Genomic DNA, 24,511 nt, shown 5'->3' on the forward strand with positions numbered 1-24,511 from the left:
CACTAATGACACCACCACTCACTCCAATAATATTAGACAAACAGGCTATCAGCGGGATAACTGGTTCGATATCATTAGCATGCTGGATTATAGTCTTTGCTCCTCAGATCTATGAGAACTTTACTAGAAAATCATCGGAGGGGTTATCTCTAACATTCATTATCTTGTGGCTTGCAGGAGATGTGTTTAACGTACTAGGAGCAGTCATGCAGGGTCTACTACCAACAATGATTATACTAGCCGTGTACTACACCTTGGCTGATATTGTTCTACTTTGGCAATGTTTGGTATATGGTAATGGTGAAGACAACAAGGAAAAGGTTAACCCAGATTTCACGCATTTATCACCCGCAACTCCCATTAATGAGGATGTGTTGGTGTCTGCGTATTCACACAGTCAAAGCCCCCAGATTAGAGATGATACTGACAGTGTACGATCAGGCGGCAAATCATCCAAATTACAAACTGCGCTTGTCAATACTTTAATGGTTTCCTTGGTGATTATATCAGGTATAGTAGGTTGGTACATCTCCTACATCAAAGACTCGCATCGCAAACATCCTGGCGGGGGCCAACATCACCCAGAAGATCTTGTATTTGACCCATTGGCTCAAACTTTTGGCTGGCTCTGTGCCATTTTATACTTGGGATCAAGGGTGCCCCAGATTGTTTTAAACTATGAACGTAAATCCTGTGAGGGTATTTCGTTTATGTTTTTCTTGTTTGCGTGTTTGGGTAATTTGACCTATGTCATTTCCATATTATCGATCGATACAAGTTTGCATTATTTGTGGGTAAACAGTTCTTGGTTAGCTGGGTCATTGGGTACTTTGGCTTTGGATTTTACAATTTTTGTTCAGTTCTTCTTGTACAATGGAACTGAAGATGAACTATATGACAGTGAAAGTGAAATCTCTTCATCTTCAGCTGATGAGCCTTTACTTGCTACAGGTGGTAACTCGTACGGTACTACTAGGAGTTAGCAAAAATGGAAATTATGAACTTTGTGACTGGAAAAGTGATGAAATTATGAAGTATGGTAGCAAAATTGGATAGACAAGTGTATATTTATAATGAAGAAAAAAAAAAAATAGCATGCTTGCTACATTTATAATGCAAGACAATCGAAGGAACTAACACCTAACTGTAGCTAATAGATCACTATGGATAAGACAAACTCTAAACTACGCTGGATGACGATTTATCCGATTTTTTTGCGAGTCTAGCCCACCGCCGGAGTTAAGCTCCATAGATTTTTTTTTTTTCTTTTTTTTGCACCGGTAATAATATTGTTTGCAGCTTTCATAATTTTTTTTTTTTTTTTGCTTCCGGAGAACAAGAAAATAATCACAGCTGGTAGGATCTATCAACTTCGTAAATAATAGACGACAAGTAACACACACACATATATATATACACACGCCTGAATCACCTAGCCCGCAGTCATTGCTTCCATTTGTCAAGATATATCAACAAATGTCAGACACTACTTTCAATGCTGACTCAACAATGTCCAACCCCATGACCCCAGATAACGCATCAAGTGGTTCCCGGGAAGTTGAAACGCCGGGTGGGCACAACATCAAAAGAAGAAACAGACCAAGTTTAGTATGTTTTCCTTGCAGAAAGAAGAAAATAAAATGTGACAAGGGAAAGCCGTGCCTGATGTGTGTCAAGAACAACATTGCTGATCAATGTGAATATGATCAGCGATTATTAGCCAAGAAGGAAGAGAAAGCAAGAAAGCATGGCAATGAAGCCAAAGCCGCAACGAAAAAACGCAAATTGCCACCATCTGATCCCACAAGTCAAAACGAACAAGCCAAACCTCCACAACCTGCCCCTGTTGAAAAGGGATCACAGAAAACAAATGGGAACAGTCTGCCTAATGCATTGAGCGATGTTTGTGTCATCATGAGAAAGTCTGATTTAGAGGAGCTTCAATCGAAGTTGAAGCAATATGAATCGTTGAATGTTGATGCAGTAAACAATCGAAGAAAGACAGATGGGGGCCATGCTGCTCCGACGTCACCAAAGGACAACAACTTAGTTTACAATAGATCGCTCAATTCTTACAGAGGTGTAATATTCACCACACATGAGGAAACCAGACCGGGATATGTGCCTCTCACGGATATGCTGATGGACCAGTCTGATGTTTATGATATTGAGCAATCCGTCACAAGTGAAATTCACCTTGACCAAACTTGCAAACGTGAGCAATACTTGCCCGGCATCAACCCATATGACGACCCAAAAGATACAATCCCTCTTTACTCGCAAGTCTACTCTAGCAATGACGGCTCAAAAACTAGGAACTTGTATCCATTGTCATGGTCATATTCTGTCAGAAATAGCGCTTCGCTAAAGGCGCTTAGGGCTTTTTCAGCGAAACAAAAAAACAAACACGATCTTAAAAGTATAAATCTCGGAATTGCTTATGACCCAATAAAGCGATTGATGGAACCTGTAGATGAAAGGTTAAAGAGTACTTTGAACTATGACGAAAGTTCTGTGTCGCGATTTGAGGCTAGGAAAAAGGATACTGAGGATGATCAGCTAGTGAGGGAGAGATCGAAAAGCGTTTCTGTTGCACCTGGAGCAGTAAATATGTCAACCTTGGCTTTGGAGTTGAGTGTCTTGGGTGGATCAAGAGACCATGAAATGACTTTAATTGAACAAATACAAGCAGTCATTCCTACAAAGAGAGTCATGTGGTTACACATCAATCGATTCATGTACTTGCTTTACCCATTCTTCCCTTATGTTGTTGAGGATGAATTTAGAGCGGCGATTGAAAATATCATTGGCAAAGAATCGTACGAAGAGGTGAAACCAAATGTAAAAGTTCTTCATCGAGTAGACTTTGCACAAATTGGTATATTGTTCATCATGCTAAGGCTTTCTTACTTGTCCTTATTTCACAACCGAGGATTCCACAATGAGAAAATACTTTCTAACCCCATCCTCTCTCCCGAAGAAGCTGAAAAAAAGTACCTTTTGTTGAATCAAATAGAAATTGGCATGGCTGAAATTGCTCAAGCATGCTTCCGTCATTTAGAAAGGCTAAGAAAAGTGAGCATTCCAATGTTGCAGTGTGGTGTGTTTTTACGACTATACAGAATCTATGCACCTGAAGAAGGTGATGGTTTGGAAGGAGGTTACGGCCAAATTCAAAACAGTATCTTGGTTTCCATGTCGTACATGCTAGGTTTGAATAGGGAACCTGATAAAACACCCGATTTCAAAGATGATAAAGTCAAGAATTTGTACAGAAAGATCTGGTACTTTGTTGTGCTGGCAGAGTATAATTCAGCAATCTTGTTTGGATCGCCAGTACTGATCAGAAAGGAAAGCTATGATACAAAGAGACCTTTTTTCACTTGGCAGAATTCAAACCTGAGGAATAGGGAAACTGACCAAACTTCTATATTCGCTTTCATGACCACGATGATCGGGGGCCCTATTGAACAGGTTATTGCATTGTACTCCAATGTCCAGGGGAATGTGAAAGTTATGGAGTTGACGACTCATCTCAATACTATTGAAATAGGTGCCAAGAGGCTTTTCGGTAAACTAGAGGATTATTTGTATTTCCTAGAGGAGAAAGATTCAAGGTACCACATGAACAAAATCTCCAAGGCAGCAAACCTTTTAAAAGTTTACTCATTTTTGATGTTGAATTATTGTTTCTTGTTCAACTTTTACGAAAACGTAAACAATACGTTGAGCTACTTTTATTTGAAAAAAATGATGACTTTGGGAATGGGTGAAGTCTTGGTGTCTAGTTTCGCATTGATAACAAAGAGCCAAGAGCTATTTGGAGAAGGTGCAGACTTATTCATCAACCCCACTATTATCCAAATATTGACAAGGATTAGTGACATATGTATTGTGGGGATAATACGATCCAACTTTTCCCTCTATAAAGCACGTGCAAACAAGAAAAATGACAAAGAATTGAGTCATGAAGACAGGAAATTGACCGCTTCACTCAATCGTTTCATTACCCTTATGGAGAAGAGCTGCCGGGTATGCTTGATTGGAATGTCCATTTTGAGCAAAAGATATTTTTTTGCCTGGGAAGCCGTTCGAACTCAAAACTACTACTTGAAACTAGTGACGAGCTCGGCGTTTTATAAGGAGATTAATATCGAAGGTTTGGACTTTGCGCAACCAACCACGGAGAGAATCACGCTGGTGGTTGACTTGGTTGAGGCTAGCTTGAACAAGTTGGAAAAAAGCGTGGAGGATTATTGTCAAGATGTTGGCATTCAGTCATTTTTCAAAAAGACCAGTGCTGACAAGCAAATAGAGCCAAAAGATGCTAAAGAGCAATCGGTTAATGAGAGTTTTGGTCAAGCTACTGCTGGTATCGGTTTACGAAATCAGGATCACCATGTACCACTGAGCTTAAACACACCAGGTAGTGTTGATTCGACTGGGTTGTACTTTTCTGGCTTTGAGGATTTGCAATTTGACAACAGTGAGCAAATTGACTCCATTTGGTTACAAATGTTGTCCCTGAAGACTAGTAATCAAAACACGGGTATCCTACAATACAACACACTACTTCAGCAACAGCCAGGAATAGTTGGCGATGCTAGCGTAGGTGATTTTGGTTATGAAAACGTTTCTTATGACACTGTCGCCAATCCTCAAACGCAGTATGCCAATCCGTATTATGCTAATACACAAACGTCACAACCAATATCAAATACGCGAGGACAGCTGGTATCATCCGGAGCTGGCAGTTCTCAGCAACAACAACAACAACAACAACAACAAACCAACATCAATGTTCAAAACCCTGGTTTGCAAAACCAGGCTCCTCCGCCCAATATTTTCAACTACTCCGACATGTTTGATGATTTACCTTTGGACAAACTTTTCAAATAGCAGACTTAAATCTATTCACTCAGTGTCGTACGTGAGTTCAAGTATTTATTTAGCGATGAAGTTGAACTTTTAGTAATTGTGACACGGCTCACGCAATCTCGCTCTTGCCTAAATCGGAAATCTCGGGGGAATCAGTTCTCGGTTTATATGAAACACACACACACACACACACACACACCTCTCCCCTCACTGAATCTGCATGTAATGTTTCTTTCTTTTTTTTTTTGTCTCATTGAATGTTAATTAAGCTTTTCTTACAAATTTTAAATATATAATTACATATAACCATTCTATCTCCCCATCAAGGCAAGAAAAAAAAAAACATAAAAAGAGCACCGACATCACCGGATTTGCCATCGGATATCCATCTTCAACTATTACTTTAAAAAGGAAAAGAGCTTTAGCAAACATGACAACTTTAGCAGATATGCCACCTCCTTCGACAGCGGAGATAAAGGAGGAGCCGAAACAGTTGACGCAGCAGCAGCACCGCAGGAGGAAAAGACCAAGTATGGTTTGCGTGAATTGTAAAAAGAGGAAAATTAAATGTGATCGACAATTACCGTGTTCCAACTGTTTGAAAGCAAGGGGCAACATTCGATGCTCTTATGATGAAGAAGGATACAACGACTTGGCACTGCAATCTGGCCCAGGACCACAATATCAGCCATACGAGCAAAGTGCCAAACAGCCATTGCAATTTATCAACGCTGCATCTCCTAGTAGTGCGCCTAATTCATCTTCTCCAGCGAGCAGAAAGAGAAGCAACACAAGTCAAGAAGAGAATGGCACCAAAAAGTTGAAAGATTCAGACCAGCTTTCGAAATCACTACTTGAAATCAAAATGTTGAAAGAGAGATTGGAGTCAATCGAGAACAATCTCCACCGAAATGATCAGGATAATAGTAGCAGCAACAGCAATTCTCCAAGCAATTTTGCGCCAAGTAGCAACAGTTTCAAATTTCCCCAAGCTATGCCCTTTTCAGTTCCGTCACCTGTGTTGCCTCGTCCGACGGCTCAGACCCCGTTGTCTACTATTTACAACTTGTCAAACACCAGAACCCCTTCGGGGATACAGCTACCATCTTTGAGAGACCATATGCCACCACATGAGTCTCCAATGGGGAGCTCAATCACAAGCCAGCTGGCTGCGTCTATATCCACTTCCCCAAACTATGTTCCACGCGAGTCGAGAGCCAATCTACTGGGTGTCAATCCGTACTTGAATGAAATGGAGACCATAAACTTTTACGACCACTACTCCTCGGTGTGCATCAAAGACCATATGAGAATGAATTTTGGACCATTTGCATGGGCCTCTATGATGAAAAGAGACGAAGGGTTGACTGCCCTTTGGAATTTTATAAGCAAACAAAAGGAAAGTTCGCAGAACTTTGTGGTTTGCCCGGTGAGTAACCAATCGGCCCAGGAAAATGCCCAAGTTGTAGTCAGTGACAACAACGAATCGGATATGAAGTTCCGCAAGCGGATGTTGGAAACGAATGGGTACAATGATGTTGTTCCTTACAATTTCTTGAAATCGAAGATGAAGTCAAAGCCTAATAAAGAGACGTTGCAATTGGAACTCACTTTGTTTGACAATCAACTTGGTTGTGAGTTGCTTTTAATTGACAGGATTCGAAGAACTCTTCCTAGCAAAAAAGTGGTTTGGAAATTGATTGATCGGTTCTTTGAATGGTGTTATCCATTTATGCCCTTTTTGGATGAAGAGGAGTTTATTGATTGGACAGAAAAGATTGTTGGGCCTCGTTCGTATGAAGATGTTCCAATCACAGATTTGAAGATTGAGAAAAGGTTGGATTTGGCTTTGGTGGGGATCTTGTTGATAGCGATGAGGTTGTCCTATTTGTCTCTTTTCTCAAACAAGGCACTGGAAAACGACGAGAGACTAAACACCACCGACCCTAGTCCAAAAGCTCAAGACACAAAGTACCTAATGCAAAACCCGATTGGTATTGAGATTATTGAAATTGCCCGATACTGTTTTTATCAGTTTGACGTTTTGAGAAGAGCCAGTTTACCGTTGATTCAGTTGGCATTGTTTATGAGAATTTATTACATGTTTGCGCCTGAAGACGGGGATGATGGTGATGGGGCGGACTCCAATGGTCTTTATGCGTTGGTTGTTCAAATGGCTTACTCATTAGGACTCAATCGTGAGCCCAAAAATTTCCCAGATGTGTTACCCGATGAGAGAAAGAATCACATTGGTAGGAAAATATGGCATCTTGTCGTCATGTCCGATCTCTACCAAGCTTATACATACGGAAGCCCAATGCTCATCAGTCCTGATAGTTATGATACCGAGTTTCCTTATTCAACTGAGGACAACTCTAACTTGAAGAATAAAGAGTTGGACAAGTATATAACAGGCTTGTTCTTTGCGAAGGACAATGGGATGCAGAATGTTTTGAGGCAGATTTTGAATAAAATTGTCAGCTTGACGGGAAGGACAAAGCTCAGTGAGTTGACAAACTTGATCAGTGAGCTAGAGGTGAGAATGGGACAACTGTATGGCTCGTTGAAGGAGTGTTTACAAGCTAATACAAATATTACCCATGTTTTTGCAAGGAATTTCCCCGCCAAACACTACATTTCCATGAAGTCATTTCTTGTCTCGACATTTTATCACATCTTCCTCTACTACGAGAACAAGGATGTGCAACTCACTTACTTTTATCTCAAAAAAATCGTGCAAATTGCCGCTATAGATTTGATGCCACATTACTTTGAGTTGATGGGTAACAGCGCTGTTATTTGCGATATGTTTATCAATCCAAAGTTGCAACACATTATTCACAAATTGAATCAGCTCAATATTGCCGTGATTATAAGAGTCAACATGACCATATACAGGTTACGGTCTCAGCCTGATCACCAATCAAAGTGCATATCTGATAATGCATATTATGAGTATTATAGAGAGTTGTGCAAGTTCTCCTCGTGTTTGACTAGATCTGCCGAAGTCTCAATTGCGGCAGTATCGAAATTGAGTTCGAGATATTTTTATGCTTGGAAGTTGACAAAGAGTCATTCGTATTTCTTGAAAGTGGTCACGTCAATGGACTTTTACAATGATGAACTAGTCAAAGCTAATCCAAAAGTAAGACTTCCTGATTTTTCCACTGCGCAAATTAGTGAGTTGGTCAATTTATGTGAGGGTACATTGCGCAAGTTGGGTAAAGTTGATTTGATGGGTAAGGAATTCTGCGACTATGTCACTTGTAAGCAGGCTTATGGTCATGATGTGTCATCTGCATCGTCAACGTCAAGAGACACGGGTAATTTATCTACTCCAACGAGTGATACTTCAGTTGGTGAGTTCACCAAAGAATTTGGCTTGGATTATCTCAATAGTCAGGATATCGATCGAATTTGGTTGCAAATGTTGTCACAAAATCAACAACAACAGAATCAGCAGGTTAATTATGGAGGAACCCCTCAACCTCAGCAACAGCAAGCGTATAACCAAAACTATCAAGCGCTGCAAGTGCCTCCACAACAACAACAACAACAGCAACAGCAACAGCAACAGCAACAGCAACAGCAACAACAACAGCAACAACAGCAACAACAGCAACAGCAACAATCTGTTGGAAACCTAGGCTCATACTTGCCGCCACAACGAGGATATGGAATGTCGCCGACGCCATTCTGGCAAGGTGGAGCGACTTTCAACCCACTGGATGTTCCCGTCACGCCTGGTTTCGTGTCGACGGGGGCATTGGACGATATCAATCTGTTTGATTTTTTCAACGATCTACCCCTCGACCAAGTGTTTTCTAATTGAGGAGGTGAACCATTTGTGTATAAAGTTTTATGTGTTAGTAAAGTTACAAAGATTTGGATATATAGTCTCATTTGTATGTCCCCTGAGTAAAAACACTCGATAAGCTTTCTCTCACCTCTCCTCTCATCTACTCCTACACTTGCGTCATTCACCGATTTAATATTATGAGTATTACTATACAAGTTGTCTTTCTACTAAACTTCAACCCAGATGCGAGGTTTAAGCAGCAGCAGCAGCAGCCTTGGCCTTCTTGGCCAATTTGTCATTAGCCTTAGAACCCATGATACCACCACCCCAGTGTTTCTTGTTTTCTTCGTATTTTTGCAAGTAGTTGGCATCAATAGTTGAAATCAATTTTGACAATTCACCTTCATCAGCAGAGGAAACCTCAGTCAAGGCAGCGACAGATGAGGTCTTTTTGTGAACCAAGGTTCCCAATCTAGCCTTACCTTTGACAATAGCGTAAGGAACACCCATCTTCTTACATAAAGCTGGCAAGAAAACAACCAATTCAATTGGGTCAACGTCATTGGCAATAAGAACCAACTTAGCCTTCTTGTTCTCAACAAGAGAAACAACGTGGTTCAAACCATACTTGACGACAACTGGCTTTGGTGAGGCATCCTTAGCGGACTTACCTTCAGCAACAGCTGCAGCTTCCTTGGTCAATCTTTCCTTCTTTTCAGCAGCGGTTTCTGGTCTGTACTTGTTGAACAATTTAAAAGCTTGAGCAGCAGTGTTCTTGTCCAAGGTTTGGTTGAATTGGGCAATAGATGGAGGGACCTTCAATCTGAGGGACAAGATCTTCTTTTGTCTTTGTAATCTAACGTATTCTGGCCATTTGACAAATCTGGACAAGTTTCTCTTTGGTTGGATGGATTGACCGATACCAAAGTTCTTTGGAGTGGATTCGAGCAATGGGTTCTTGGATTCGGCAGATTTGCTTGACTTGGCAGCAAATGGGGATGGTGCCACCTTCTTTCCTTTTGGAGCCATGGTTTATGCTGTGGTTGTTGTAGATCTGTGTTGGGTGTACCTTAGTAGCAGATTGGTTTTTACTCTGAAAATTTATTTTTGCGCAAGCTGGAGCAGGTCTTTGAAACTCTGTGTGCGAGAAGCCCATCTAGTCATGTGATGCAATGGGACTGTTTTTATTTTATTTTATTTTATTTTTTTTTTTTTGCTTTTTTTGGAGAATTTCTTTTTACATTGAGTGTCGTGAAAAGTGTGTCGCGAACGAATGTGTTGCAATTAAATCAAATAAACATAATTATTAAAGATTCTATAAATTCTACCCGTTGTCCAAATGATAATTATAAAGAACTGAATATATCCCTCTCCCTTGGCTGCTAGTGCTGGCGCCTTTAGTCTTGAGCAACCATTTAATCCAAGGCCGTCTTAGCGACCCATCTACTATTACACCAACCTTTTACAGTAAATTGCGTTTTGGAAACTCCCAGGTTGGGTGCTTTACCATTAAACACCCATTTACCACGAGGTAAGATCCCAGCTGGCTTGATACTTGGTTTCAAATCCCACGGCAAATACTTGCTATTCTTTCTTGTGAGTGACGCATGGCTGCTCACCAGCAGGTCATCGGCAACACAGATGTAATCCTCGGAATCAACGCTTTCTTCTGGTGACTTGTCGTGTCTAGGTTTGAGTACAACAGAATTCCAAAGTTTTTGTCTTGACAAGTTCGAAATGTGGTATATATTGTGCCGTGAATGGAACGACTTCAAATGTGGGTTGTTTAAAATAATAATCATCAAGTCCTCTTGTGAAAGGGAATTGGGGAGGGTTTTGGAGTTGATGCGTGCGTTGTAGTCGTAGGCATATAATCTTAGAAATTGTGCATTGATGCGGTGGTCTCTATTTTTGAAAGATGGTTTGATGTGTTCTTGAGAAGTTGTGTCGTGGTCATGTTTAGCCTCAAAAAATGTAATCAACTCTTGGGCTGGAAGCTCTTCAGTATTAGCGGCTGGTAATTCTTTTTCTGTGACTGCATGTGTATCCACTTCAAAATCGGCTAATGCCCTTGTCACAAGTCTTTCCCTAATTGATTTTATTGATTCCGTGAGATTCGAGTATAGAGATTGCTTCAGTTGATACTTGTGGAGCACTTTACTCAAACATTCCGTCGACGAAGATCTACTTAGTTTGGGCAATTTTGTTCGTTCACACCTGCTGGTGTTTTCAAAGGAAACAAATGTGGAAAGTGGTGAGGAGCTTGGTGTCAATAACGGTGATGAGATTGCAGTGGTATCGGCATCTATGCGGCTTATTATGGGTGTAGTTGAAGACGATGTTGTAAACAATGCCGTTGTGGTCGACGGGGAGCTCGCTAGTGACGAAGGTATAAGTGCTGAACCATTCAACGAAAGGAGGGAAAGACTCGATCTGGTACTTGGTATGCTACTCCCCAAACTTAGATCACATTGACTTGGTGAATTAAGCACGTAGCCTTGAAGAAACAGCGGCTCTCTAAACTGTTCTGGCGAGGTTGAGCAGGAAGAATATGAAACGTCATCAAGCGAATCGTAGTCGTCTTCAGAACAGTTGTTCTCGTTGGTTTCATCAACAGAAGCATCATCCAATGGATGCCTTACTTTAGCGAGTTTAGATGCAGTCTCTGTCTTTTCCTTGGTAGGGATGTTGACCCTGTATTTTTGGATTTTCGAAAGTTTACCTTTAGCTGCTGTATGCTGCTGCTGCTCTAGTAATTGTTGGACGTATAATTCCAGCGGAACCCGACGGTCAAAGGATAGTTCTTCATGTGTATCAACGTACATCTTTTGCAAAGTAAAAAAAAAGAAAAAAAAATGGTAGACTGCAGTGGGGTATGTTATATTTGCATATCTAAGAAGTGTCCCAGCTTGAAGTGTTATCACTGCTGGAGAACGCCGATGATTTGTAATGTGGTGAAGATTGAAGCAAAACAACACACACACACACACACACTGGTGTCAACTGTAGTAACTTACTAGTAAATAAAGCTGAAAGTCGGAAGGGATACTTCAGTGAATGTGGTTGATGTAACAAAAGTGAAATTTTGGAGAAGAAGTTGGGGAAAGTGTAGGGTTTTATAATATTACACTATTGTATCTGTCTGTATATATATATATATATATACATATCTAACAAAAAAAGAACTTTGACTTCTGCAACTGTCTGTTTGTCTGTGTGTCGTCTAATCTTTATTTTTGTCCCTTTTCCTTCTCTATATAAGAGAGAGAGAGAAAGAGAGAGAGACTGCATATAAATAAGAAATAATAATGCCGAAAAAGAAATACAATACAATTGTACAATTTTCTATTGCTTAAGGCGATTCTATACATGCACAGTAAACTCCACGAGGAGATTCCATCAAACCTCCTATGCTTAGCCTATCACTGAATATGGAAAGCCTTCTCTTCTTGTGCTTTGAAGGATGAAATGGAAATTACCATGGCTCAAAAAGAGTTACTAATCACAATACACACAAAAGTGAGATAAGAAGAAAGAAAGAAAAAAAGAAAAAAAAGGAAGAAGTTGCTCTTTTGTGTGAAATTCCACATTTACTTCGGAGATCCAGAGGATTTTGTTACGTCTTGGCCAACATTTCCCACCTTGATGCCGTATGGAATGATCCGAACTTCAAACTAGCTCACGTCCACGCGTGCCTTTCGTTCTCCAAACCCCAATGTTGTGTTGTCAATGGTGGCATTAGGACATTGCAGATGTCCAGTATCACTTTCTTGTTATTTCTCTGTGTAGTCCCCCAACTACTAGACATCTACGATGTTTGGAAGACGAAAAGTGTGGTTGCTATGTGCCACATATTGTTAAGAACAGAAAAACATACTTTGAATAGCAAACATAAGCAATGTGTTGTTCAACTTGTCCAAAAGGAGTTGTCCGTTGCGCTTTTGTTTAGTTTAATTTTTGTGTTGGGAATTTCATAGATAAGAGATTTCAAAAGTCACGCATTCTCTTAAAAGACGTGACATCAATAATAACAAATTTGCAACAGCAGAAGCAAAGGAGTGTTGATTGTCACGATCGATGTAAAAGACAGTATGTTAATTTAACATGGTGCTTAATCAATCACTTCTTTAAAGCTGCTTTCTCCATCTCTCAATGTATAGAGATATAACGTTGAAAATAATTTACTAATCCGGAAGGTTTAAACTCTTTCGCTTACTTTTTCCGCTCTTTGTTCTTGCGTGTTGCCATTTTGCCACAGTTAAAAAAAGGGATACATAACAAACAAACAAACAAACAACAGCAACAGCAACAACAACATGGAATTCGAAACGTCTTTTGGTCTCATAACCATAAAATTTGACTCCGTTTGGTTGAATGGTCTTCTCCCTTAACTTTCAATTTGCAACAGCCTCCCACGTGTTGCTCTGGATTGAGAGTACTATGTATGGCTAAACCACAAGCATCATCTCGTCTGTCAATTGGACTTGATGACAAAGGATTAGATCCGTCAATTTTGTTGCAACTTTGTCACAAAAATTGTGCAGAACAATAGACAAGACTATTTTTAGAATACGCGATGATAAAATTGTGTCCGAATGCCGTTTTCCTTCATTTATGGGAGTACGGCAAAATTTGAGTAAACTCTCTCTTCTCTATTAGTTGCCGTACTCATGGATCTTTAGTGTGCCTTACGATGAAATTGTTCTCCTCTACAATGTCTTGCTTAGAATGAGTATCAGTCGTTCTTGCAGTGAGACAGCATCTCATACAACTCATGTATCTCGTTGGCTGTTCTAAAAGTCCTTCTGTCCTTTTTTTAAAAAAAAAAAGAAAAAATTGTCTACACAACTGTAAATTCGTCCATCTATATGTCCCGATCCTCATAATCCATGTCATTTAAAGCTTGCAACTCGAATGCATCATCATCTCTTGCGCCACCACCATAGTCGCGTGATCTTTGCTGCTGTTGCTGTTGCTGGTGTCCGTTATTCAACCGGTCATACTTTGCATGTAAGCGTCTACTCTGTTTATCTCTCATTCTCTTTCTCCTGTGCAAAATCATGTCGAAACTACCAACAACACGTTTGAAAGGATTGATTGAATAAAACTCATCGAAAATCTCATCAATCTGTTCCAATTCAATGCCTTTAGTTTCGGGATAAAACAACACCACACAAACAATACTTATAAAACATGAACCAGCAGGAAATAAGTACATGGCCCATTTGATGTTATGACGCATGATGGGGGCACACAACCCCACTATGAAATTACTCAACCAGTTACAAGCAACTGCAAGCGATACACCTTTGGATCTGACAGAAAGTGGATATGATTCACCCGATAATAGGAATGGAATTGGTCCAAATCCAAATCCAAATGATGCATTGTAAATAATGACAAGCACCGCCACTACTGATGCAGTGTATGACCGATTTAGAAGCATAAACACAGACACCAATATCAAACATATGCCCATTGCTAACCCACTACTAATCAATATTGGTCGTCTTCCCCATCGATCCACTAAAAACCAAGGTGGAATAGTCGATAACAAGTATATTATACCATTGACCCCCGTCATCAACAAAGCACCAGCATCGTCAAAGCCAGCTTCTTGGAAAACCAGTGGCGCATAGTATGAAATGATATTGATTCCATTTAACTGAGCAAAAATCAATGATGAACAAGCAACAAATACTCGTTTCTTGTAGTGTCTTAACAAGTGTTGCCAAGTACGTTCAGATTTAGGTGTCATTTTCCGTTCACGTAAAATGGAATTCTTGATCATAAAGAATTCACTCTTGGGTTTGGTTGATTTTGGGTGGGAATCATACAACAAGCTCAAGACATTGAAACCTTGTTGATCCATATCGTTATCCAACAACCAACGAGGACTCTCCACGATGAAAAACCCACCAATAAATAATACAAACGCAATAGCAACTTGTATAAACAATGGTAATCTCCAGCTCAAATGAGCTAGAAACGAGTGTGGGTTTTGTCTAGTATCCCCAACATTTTGAATAAAATAACAGAAATAATCAACCCAAACACTCAATGCGTAACCGGTGATATTACCAGTAAATTCTCCGCACACCAACTTACCTCTTTCTTCACTAGGACTAATTTCACATTGATACGATGGAACAATAGTGGAAAGTATTCCAACACCAACCCCACTGAAAACCCTCCCCACCGCGAAAACAAACATGTTGGGGCAAAATGATTGCAATGCACCACCAATCATAAAGATAAAAGTACCCAACAATATGGTTCTCTTTCTACCAAACGTATCAGATATTTTCGCAACCAAAATCGAACTAACCATGGCACCAATCTCCAAAATCGAAATAACAAACCCAATCATTGCTGGGCCAGGCGAATTGAAAAACCCATTGAATGTATCAAACGCAAGTATACCACTGCATACACCTTGTTCGTACCCAAACAAACTCACAAACAAACTGACAAATGCTGATGTGAAATACACCAATTTGTTTCCTTTGAACGTGAGCTTCAGTGTATATGCTTTATTATTGAAGTCTATGGCATAATGATTGCCAAATTCGTCCGTAAATGAATCAAATGAGCGGCGTTCTAAATCATCGTCATCATCACCGCCACCTTCTCCCGAACGCTTGAATTGTATAGGGTCAAATCTGTCGTAATCATCATCATCAGCATCATCATCATCATCATCTCCGTCTGCACGGTCCAGCAGACTACTGCCAAACTCACTATGTCTGAAATTTTTACTCCCATTGGCCTTTGTGTCATCATCAAAGTGTGACTGCTCTTGTCGTGGAAACGAGTCCGTCAATGGCTCAGTGGCATGAACGGACGCTGGCTCTTCAATAGATAGTATGTTGTGGTCGGAAAATGGGTCTTGACCAGTGTTGTTGCTTAGTGGATTGTATGACATTTTCGCACCAGACTCATTGACCTGAAAAAAAAATGATATAGATATGCTAGCGTTTGAGGAGTCGTTTGTAAAGGTGAGTTGTGTACTTTGTTTTGACTCGTGTATATGTGTTGATACCCAGCAAGTGCTCGCTAAAGGTAATATTTAGTTTCTTGCTGGTTGTGTTGGGGGTCAATCTCGTTGTTCGAGTCCTTTTTTTTTTTTTGTTGTTGTTCCCTTTGTTGTCGGAGATTGTGTGCTCTCGTTCTCGTGACGTGAGGTTTTGTGTAAACTGCGTGTCTTGTATTCAGTGATACTCTATTCGTGGAGGTAGAACTAAACTCAGGTATGTCAAGCCCAGCTACTGGGTCAAGTGCGACTGTTGCCTGCTCGTCATACCTCTAAAGGTTATAAAGGGACGTGAGTAGAATAACACCACTGCATAGAGATGTGCTGAGGAGAGGGTTACCCTTTTTTTTTCGTTTTTTTTTTTTTCTTTTTGCAACTGCAACACCTACATGTTTCAATTCATCTAAATATTCTAATATCTTTATACTTTATCTACAAATGGGAATATTGCTCACCTGAGCATCCGCAGCCACCTACTTGCTCTTTGTCTTGAAATAACTTTCAATGTAGAAAGCGGCAAACAAAGCCGTCAATGGTGTCAAATACGCAACATTGATCAACAATGGCAATGCCTTTTCTGGTGTACTGATACAATTGACCAATTTCATATGTTCAGGGCTAACCAACTTGCTTGTGTCCACAATCCAAACAAAACTATGCAAAACAGCGATACTTCCACCAAGGACAAATTGAGTGATTTGCATCGAAGTCAACAGTTTCTTAAACACTTGGGGAACTTTGATATGCAAGCACGACAAGGTAAAGTAGAAATACATCAACGAATGGATAAATGAGTTGAAGACAACAAAGATCCAAATTGGTGGCGATTGGTATCTTACTCCTGCCCACATGCACATCATTGCTCCAGCATGATGATAACTTTGCAATAACGATGATGGACGTCCCTTGAGAAGAATGACAAGAGTATCGATAACTTCATAAAACTTGGAAATGTAGAACCAAAATCCTAAAATTTCCAAATTGTGCAACCCCTGAGCTGATGTGATTACTCTTGAGAAAATACCACTGTTTGGATCGCAAACACTTTGGAAAAACACATCCAATTTTTGCAACGTATAGTTTTCAACCTTCAAGCTTTGATAAAATGATGGAATCAACTCCATTTTGAAAATGTCCATCGTTGATGCGATGGTGGTTGTCATTCCAATAAATGTCCATACGGAGTAAACACATAAAAAGACGTTGTGCAAAATGACAAAAATTTTGAAAAGTGAAGTGGTGGCTACGGAGTAAGGAGCAGCAGGTAACCTCTTTTTAGCTTGGGATTTGGTATCGTTTGATTTCCCCTCCAATTGCTGTTGTTTACGAACTTGTCTATTTCTAACAACTTTGTTCATGAGATGCACTGAGGTGAAGTAAAGGACGGCAATGGTTAATGGAGTTGACCCTCTCATTGTGAACTCGTACAATTGGGTCAAGTATGGGTTGCTGAAGGGGCTAGGAGGAATTGGACTCTCCAAGACAGGTTTTTTACTCCAGGCCTCAGCACTGGGAAGTCCAAATTTCATCAACATTTTTAAATAGTTCTGTTGGTTGGCGCTGGTGTGTAGTACGTGAGTAGATGACGACTCTGTTCTGTTTCCGATGAGGTCTTATAGTCGAAGCAAGGATTTTCCTTTCGTTTTATACCAGGACGTACTGGACGGAGAAAATAATACTCATGAATAGCGCAAAAATGAAACCCAAACCCAAAAAAGTTTCATAGTGCCATCTCAGTACAAAGTGGAAGTTTAGCTATGTTTGTGTGTGTGTGTGTATGTACTTCCATATTCGGAATACATGCGTTTGACTTCACTCTCTCTTCCCTTGTTCGTATATGGCGTTTTCTGCGGATAAAACTCGCGCAGAACAACTTTGTGATTCGGAGTTTGTCTGAAAGAAGAAATGTTGGGTAAAAAAAAATAAAAATAAAAAAAAAACTTCAACCTGTGTCTCTCTCTCTGTTTTGGAGCTATTTTTAAAGAACGGGGGTGAGGTGGACTTAGAGTGGAAAAGCCGGATATGCCGACATATATGCACAGAATGTTCCGCTTTGGATACCAGAAGATGACAGGGGGTAACTGAGCCAGCCATCAGGGAACCAGTACGGTTTGGCATCTTTCTACGCTCCAGCGACCAAAAATCTCAACAAAAAATTTCTTTTTGGTTCCTCCTCGGCTAAATGTAAATTGTATTTGTCTTTTTTTCCTTTTTTTTTTTTTTATTCTCTCTCTTTGCACGGCACGGGACGGGACGGGAGAAGCGGGACTCAGATCAGAACAGATCAGAACTCAACAAAATTCTGGGACACAACTGTATTACTATCACTCTATGCAACCGTACGTTTGAACATTATCTGTGCTATGTCTTGTAATCCAAATGACGCGCGTATCATAATTCTGTGCAGCTTTTGTCAGGTTGAACCGGTTCGGGTGCGATACATAGATCCTACACGTTCCGCAATGATGCAAAACTGGAGAGGATTTGAGATCCAGCCGTATAAACTGTTCCGAGTGGGGCTTTAAGATGAACCCCGCCCTATCACCTACTCAAGGTAAACTCCATTTCTATTGACGTATAATTTTTACACATTGTATACATAATTTCCCTTACCAAGTACAGGTTCCAAGTTAAACTTTACCGGCAGCAACTTCACCTGCGGTTGTTGAAGTTGATCAAACCCGTGGTAGTTGTTGTTGTTGTTGAACCTTACTGGTGATTGCTGAAGCGGCCATTTTTGTTTGGTTGGAGACTGAGGTCCAATCCATGGCAGACACGTGCTGTTCCTGATCGGTGACGACATCATCAACTGTTGTCGTGATGGAGAAACCATATAACTCTTTATTGGCGATGACACTGTGTCGGGTGCTGAATGTTTGGATTGGTATTTCTTCGTTGGAGAGCCTGAAGGTGTTGTGGCTGCCATGTTGATGTTTACATCCGTGATGGATTGTAATGGGATTTGATTTGAAAATCTTTGAAGCTTGATTGGAGAAGATAACGAAGATTCCAAGATTGAGTTGAAGTCCATTTCACCTTTTTCATAGATCAAGAATCCGTGGTCTCTCAACCAAAATGTCATAGATTCGATCGCTTCGTGTATCTTGTCATCACTATAATATGATAGTATAATTTGATGGTATGGTAACTCAGAGTTCACTGGTGTTTCATTGACATTTACATCATATCCAAGTATGATTTTGAATGGAATCACAATTTCATCTTCAAATGCCCTTGTTGCTTTAAAGTATTGCTTGAATTTGGTTACATTCCCAGCAAATTTGAATTCATAACTTGATGGAAGAATGGATTGCAATTGCTTGGCGCATGACTTGATTTTAGATTCTGATCCTTTAATGTTAAACTCAACAACATTGTTCATCTTGAATGCATCGATTGAATTTGGGAAGTCGATAAATGAATTGTAATCATGCTCATATTGGTTGATTAAATGAAGCTTGTTGTTGTTTACCAACATCATATACTGGCTTTTCAAAATTTGGAACCTCATATTGTAATAAATGGAGACATTCTGCTGTTGCACATCATTCATACAATATTTCAACACCAAATCGTCAATCTCCTGCTTAACTAGTGGAATATTGGCCATGTTTTTGCGTGGACATTTGATCAATACATTTGGCTGACGCGATAAGGAGTAAACATCGGTTGAAGTGTCGAAATTGGATGAGAATTTGATAAAGACATTATACCTTTTCATAATTGATTGAATCATTGATCCCCCATTACCAATAATTGACTTGTGGAATACTTCTGGGATGTTGAATTTCAACTCCAGCGGTAACTCCAACTCAATCAAGTCGATAACGTGACCTATTATTGATGACGATGACTCAATGTCAATAAAGAATCGTAATTCATTATAGGGTACAAATTTGATCGATGGAGTATTGTTGACTTGATTGAGAATTTTAACCAATTTCCCATTCTTTTTACCACTAATGAAATCTTTTTGGTCGTTGTTGACTTCAATGCGTACATTCAATGTTGATGAAAGTAGTGACAACTGGTCAATTATCGATTTCATTTCCTTGTGCAGTCCATTGATTTCGTAACAGTTGCCGGTCCATTCAACTATGCATGTCTTTGTGTATTGACACATTTGCATCACTTCATTTTTGTTGGTACATACACCTGAGACTGTGTAGTAGTGGGTTAATATTGAACCAATGTCTTTGACACATTCGTCAATTGCATCAGTGGTTAGTCCTTGGATTACAATTGACTGATTCTCTTCTCCCAAACTTGGCAACTGTATAAATACACCATGTTTCACCATCAAATCAATAATATCTTGTTGGTTATGCAAAAGAGTTAGATCAAGTTTTGACTGGCTGAGTTTGATCTTTTTCGAAATGAGTTGACTATTTTTGTAGAGTGTCTTGTCTAAAATAGATCTAGTAGATATTATGTCCATGGCGTATTTAGCAGTAATCCATACTGTCATGTCAAAATTACCAGTGACAATGTTTGAATTGAAAATGTTTGGTAACAAGTCTGGTATGTAGATATTTGAGCCTGTTTGCTTGGCGATTTGTTTGAAATTGGACAAGTTTACACCTCCTGTCAATGGAATTAAGCTTAGTGGTAGCGAATAAGAATCTATAGTATAGTTGTTCAAATGCAGGTCAATCAACACCTTTAGTGAAGTGCCAAAGAATGTTACGTTATCGTGTTGACCAATGATATGTATGGAGTAGGCTGGCTCTGATCCCTTTTTACTAAAAGACGACCTTTCGTTGTTGATTATGACTTCCACTTGATATCGTTGACACATTTTGTTCATTTTGTGAATAAACTCTTCATCAATCTTCATGTACTGCGACTCATCAAGAGTGGTAGTTTTAGAGCTGACATAATTGTAGGAGTGTAGTATTTTTGTCTTTGATTTGGTTATAAATGACTCTTCACCATGTATATGGACAATAATACGATGATTGTTCATCAGAGGCGGCACTAGCTCAACATGATTCACCAAGTTCCCACCCAGATTTATCTCGCTGCAAATCAGGGTCAATTTAGACAAGTTATCCATGACTTTGTATGATTCACCTGTCAAATCATTCAAATGAGTCTTCCACAATCCATTGTTGGTCTCATAGAATGTTTGATAGCCGGGTGATTTTCTAGTTGCTTTTGGATCAATTCTGAAGCTGTATGCCAAGTTTAATGTAAGTGTAGTGGCAGTCATTAGTGGCGAAGTCTGTTGTTCCAGTATGCTGTGGGTCAATCCTGAGATCTTTGCTTTTGAAATTTTATGCAAAAGACTCGGGGTATAATTATATATACTAAATTGGTCTTCCACCTGCCTCCCCCTCTCCCCTTTTTCCGGTAAATACAAGTATAATAAGCGTAATGTATGCGACTCTTTTGTACCTAAAGTTTTAGTCAGTGAAAGTTGCAAAATATAAAGAAAATATGCAAAGATGCTTTAGTTCATTGTTGATGTTGATTTGATCGGTTACCCAATTAGGCAAATTGATTGTTGATCCACAAAAACAAAAAAAACATCAATGCGTAAATATTTTCAAGTTGGACTAAATAGGCAGTTGCACCCATAAAGAGTAGTATAACATAAACTAAACACAATACAGCACCAAAAGAATAGACACTACATATGGAAGGGAAATAGCAAAGAACGTTGACAACAGTTAGGCTGATCGATTCTGCATATTGTGTAACACTACATTAGTCACTTTTCTTTTTACAACCTTTTAAATTCCGCTCTTTCCCTTTATAGTCTCTTTGAATCCCATATGTACACCATTTCATCCCATCCTGTAGTGGCACACCATCCAGGTTCTCCCCAAAGACTGTAATCGCATCCTATAACAAATTCTCTATGTTTATTAAACACACCTTTCAATCCACCAGTCTTTGTATTCAAGAATCTTGCCCTCTCATCCAGTTCATCTACCCATACTCTAGCTGTCATGTCGTACGAAGTAGTTAGTAACTCTTTACCATTATGAGGGGACCACTGAACTCGCCTCACAGCAAACTCATGACCCACAAAGTTGTTGAGTGCGCTTGGACCTCGTTGGTGTTGCAGTGGCATGGGTGAATGTGCAGAAGGCTGGTCTAAATTGGAAACCATCCTTAGATCCCACACTCTTACAGATTTGTCAGTTCCACCTGATGCAATTACTGTTGATTTATACTTGTTCCAATCAACCGAAAGGGTTTCTAACCCATCATGAGAGACAAAATGCAACTGCAAGGGATGTGGAGTCCGAATGTCCCAAACCTGTACTTGTGAAGCACCAGTGCACGACACAAGCGTCGACGGTGAATGAGGTGAAAATTGGGCAGAATAGATACAGTTCTTTGTGCTGGTTTGTTGATTTCTTTGATGATGTTGTTGATGCAGAAGGGGTGGTTGTGCCGTTGACGCCACTGGAGCAGCCATTGTGGTATAATCAGTGCCGCCTGGGTTGAGGGTGAGCATCGACTCTTTTCTTTGACTTGACCAAATCTTTATGCTTCCATCCCAACTGGATGTGACAAAATTCGTCTTGTCCACCAAGTTCCAATTCACTGAAAACACCTCGCGTTGATGCTCGTTCCATTGCATTATTGGGAACTGGGGCACAGTACGATCAAACAATTTAACCAGACCATCACCACTGGCGGCAACACATTGGTTCTCGTGTATCTCACTCCAAGCTAGGTCAAACAACCCATCCTGCGTTTCCCACGATATGGGACTTGTTATCTGTCCAGTAGGCTCGATGTCTAGGATGAATAGTCTCCCGTTCCCCACAAGACCATAATTGGCAGCTGTGGCAACTGCTAGCTTATTATCAAAGAATGGCGAGTACTGGACTCCGTAACCATTGTATCCCTTTGTACGAAAGGATAACATGGAATTTTCTGTGGGCCAAAAAATTGTTGCGATTTGCCCTTTTTTCGGTGAGGTCGATATCGATTGGATTAAAGCTTCAAAAGAAATTTTAATTATATGCAGTACACACTTGAACTATTTACAAGTTATAAGTTTTGCAACTCAAGTACTTTATAGCATCATGATACTTTGACTCGATTTTATCTTTATCAAGTAGGCTAAACTGTATTGCATCACCTACAACAATGGCCACTTTTTGATTACTATACTTTAAGTAATCAAAATCATCATCACTCGAAGTTATGGCATCGCCGGCAGTTACTTCCAAATCTTGGAGTCCAAATTTTTCCATTTCAACTGTGATGTTGTAAGTGCTATCGACGCCCTGCTCGCTTTCTCTTCTGTTCGCTTCTGGTCTTGGTTCAATAGGACCATTCTGAATTAATCCCCAAAGTGCCCAAAAGATTTGCACAGATGAACGCCAGTACACACATTCATTGTACATTTTCTCAATCTCATATTGAATAATGCTGACTGCTTGCTTATCCGAACTGTTCAACAACTCTACATCTGATTTGGCCGCTTTCAAATTCGACGATGGTAATTGGAAATCATACTCAATATACGCTTTGATAAAATTGAGTTGCTGCAATTGAGTTGGGAAGTTTTTGTCATTTATAAAATATGACCTTTCCGGGTCATGATAATTGGCCATCCACTCACTAAAATGATTCACAATGTCAAATGCAGGAAAGTTTGGTCCCGAGTACTCAAAATCGATAACTACCAAGTTGGCATCTTTTTTGTTTGAGGTGGATTTAATAGCAACTTCAGTTAAATCTTCACTAGATCCAGCAGGGGTTTCAATTACAATGTCCTCGGGCTCAAAGGTACTGTGGAGAAGCAAGTTTCCGTACTGGGTATCGTTGTGACAGAATTTGTAGTTCAAAGAGAACCCTTCCTTCCTGTACTTGTCAAACAACCACTCCTTGTACTTATACACTAACTCTTTGAACTCCTCAAAATCCATCATAAAGATATCTTTGACATTAACACCTGCTCTTTCAAACCCTGGCTTGTACTCCAATTCGAAAATTTTGAGCCATTTTTCAATCAACCTCCAGCATGTGGGAACAGGTAAACTTGTCTCCTCCTCCGTCAACTCAACCTTATAATGCAAATCTTTCATTCGTCTACCAATCATTTGCGAAATCACTTGGTCCCTGATTTGATCTTTGGTCAAGGCGACAAACCCCTCCAAGAACTGTTCAAACCTCCCATTGGTGAAAATACCCAATAGTCTAGGACCAATACGCTTCTGTGACAACTTGATCAATGTTGACAATTCACTATCTCTATCAATCAACTCGTCAACATTTTTACCATACACCCGTAACAACAATGAAGGTAAATGTATACCCTGTTCTTCATCCACGTAATCGATTTTGTAAATAGAATTCGTTAACGCTCCTGATATTCTAGTGATGGCAAGCTTATGCATATTCAAGTTTCGTTTATGCCATTTGTGTATTCTCAAAGCTTTAGTCAACGCTATTACATCTTGTTTAAAAAAGTCTGCCGGTAATGAGTTATCCAAAACTGCTTGAACTGAAGGAACAGACCTCTCATCATTAATTTGGGTCGGTGTAATTGTCAACTTGTTCAAAGACGAGCTGGACAAAGATCTTCTTGATCCTGATAAGCTCGGCCTCCTCGTAGCCGAAGTAGACCTAGAGTTGGCCGTCGAGTTTCTCGTTCTCGACCTTGACCTTGATCGCGGCGTCAAACTTGCTGGTGAAATCTCCATTTATTAATTCTGGTGAAAAGAGGAGTTCGGTTGAGATGTTGGTGTATTTGATTGGGGGTGTAGTTAGGTGATATGACCACTATTGATTGATACAAATGAAGCTGGCTCCTGTTGGGTGTTGCAAAATTA

At 39.9% G+C, this 24,511-nt stretch overlaps 10 protein-coding genes across 10 annotated transcripts; 3 read left to right on the top strand and 7 right to left on the bottom strand. All coding sequences in view use genetic code 12, as the record gives it.

The window, feature by feature from the left end:
- Positions 1-5: 5 nt before the first annotated feature.
- Positions 6-983, top strand: KGF57_005047 (cationic amino acid transporter; the record flags this gene model as incomplete). The annotated part of the gene is made up of 1 exon (XM_051754621.1): positions 6-983. One exon carries the CDS (start codon positions 6-8, stop codon positions 981-983), a length of 978 nt encoding a protein of 325 aa, XP_051606494.1.
- Positions 984-1,476: 493 nt separating this feature from the next.
- ZCF35 (Zcf35p) lies at positions 1,477-4,899 on the top strand (the record flags this gene model as incomplete). Its single annotated transcript, XM_051754623.1, has 3 exons — positions 1,477-1,608; positions 1,678-4,032; positions 4,147-4,899. 3 exons carry the CDS (start codon positions 1,477-1,479, stop codon positions 4,897-4,899), a joined length of 3,240 nt encoding a protein of 1,079 aa, XP_051606495.1.
- A 409-nt stretch (positions 4,900-5,308) lies between these two features.
- Positions 5,309-8,710, top strand: MRR1 (Mrr1p; the record flags this gene model as incomplete). The annotated part of the gene is made up of 1 exon (XM_051754624.1): positions 5,309-8,710. The coding sequence occupies one exon, from the start codon at positions 5,309-5,311 to the stop codon at positions 8,708-8,710; it is 3,402 nt and encodes a 1,133-aa protein (XP_051606496.1).
- Positions 8,711-8,929: 219 nt separating this feature from the next.
- Positions 8,930-9,706, bottom strand: RPL8B (60S ribosomal protein eL8; the record flags this gene model as incomplete). Its single annotated transcript, XM_051754625.1, has 1 exon — positions 8,930-9,706. One exon carries the CDS (start codon positions 9,704-9,706, stop codon positions 8,930-8,932), a length of 777 nt encoding a protein of 258 aa, XP_051606497.1.
- Positions 9,707-10,092: 386 nt separating this feature from the next.
- Positions 10,093-11,502, bottom strand: KGF57_005051 (uncharacterized protein; the record flags this gene model as incomplete). The annotated part of the gene is made up of 1 exon (XM_051754626.1): positions 10,093-11,502. One exon carries the CDS (start codon positions 11,500-11,502, stop codon positions 10,093-10,095), a length of 1,410 nt encoding a protein of 469 aa, XP_051606498.1.
- Positions 11,503-13,541: 2,039 nt separating this feature from the next.
- HGT5 (Hgt5p) lies at positions 13,542-15,602 on the bottom strand (the record flags this gene model as incomplete). The annotated part of the gene is made up of 1 exon (XM_051754627.1): positions 13,542-15,602. One exon carries the CDS (start codon positions 15,600-15,602, stop codon positions 13,542-13,544), a length of 2,061 nt encoding a protein of 686 aa, XP_051606499.1.
- A 581-nt stretch (positions 15,603-16,183) lies between these two features.
- KGF57_005053 (uncharacterized protein) lies at positions 16,184-17,245 on the bottom strand (the record flags this gene model as incomplete). The annotated part of the gene is made up of 1 exon (XM_051754628.1): positions 16,184-17,245. One exon carries the CDS (start codon positions 17,243-17,245, stop codon positions 16,184-16,186), a length of 1,062 nt encoding a protein of 353 aa, XP_051606500.1.
- Positions 17,246-18,294: 1,049 nt separating this feature from the next.
- On the bottom strand, positions 18,295-20,922 carry KGF57_005054 (uncharacterized protein; the record flags this gene model as incomplete). Its single annotated transcript, XM_051754629.1, has 1 exon — positions 18,295-20,922. One exon carries the CDS (start codon positions 20,920-20,922, stop codon positions 18,295-18,297), a length of 2,628 nt encoding a protein of 875 aa, XP_051606501.1.
- A 543-nt stretch (positions 20,923-21,465) lies between these two features.
- PEX7 (Pex7p) lies at positions 21,466-22,596 on the bottom strand (the record flags this gene model as incomplete). The annotated part of the gene is made up of 1 exon (XM_051754630.1): positions 21,466-22,596. The coding sequence occupies one exon, from the start codon at positions 22,594-22,596 to the stop codon at positions 21,466-21,468; it is 1,131 nt and encodes a 376-aa protein (XP_051606502.1).
- Positions 22,597-22,714: 118 nt separating this feature from the next.
- Positions 22,715-24,382, bottom strand: KGF57_005056 (bifunctional choline kinase/ethanolamine kinase; the record flags this gene model as incomplete). The annotated part of the gene is made up of 1 exon (XM_051754631.1): positions 22,715-24,382. The coding sequence occupies one exon, from the start codon at positions 24,380-24,382 to the stop codon at positions 22,715-22,717; it is 1,668 nt and encodes a 555-aa protein (XP_051606503.1).
- Positions 24,383-24,511: the final 129 nt, after the last annotated feature.

Source organism: Candida theae (assembly GCF_024610275.1).
Source record: "Candida theae strain CBS 12239 chromosome Unknown scaffold27, whole genome shotgun sequence".
Taxonomy (NCBI): domain Eukaryota; kingdom Fungi; phylum Ascomycota; class Pichiomycetes; order Serinales; family Debaryomycetaceae; genus Lodderomyces; species Lodderomyces theae.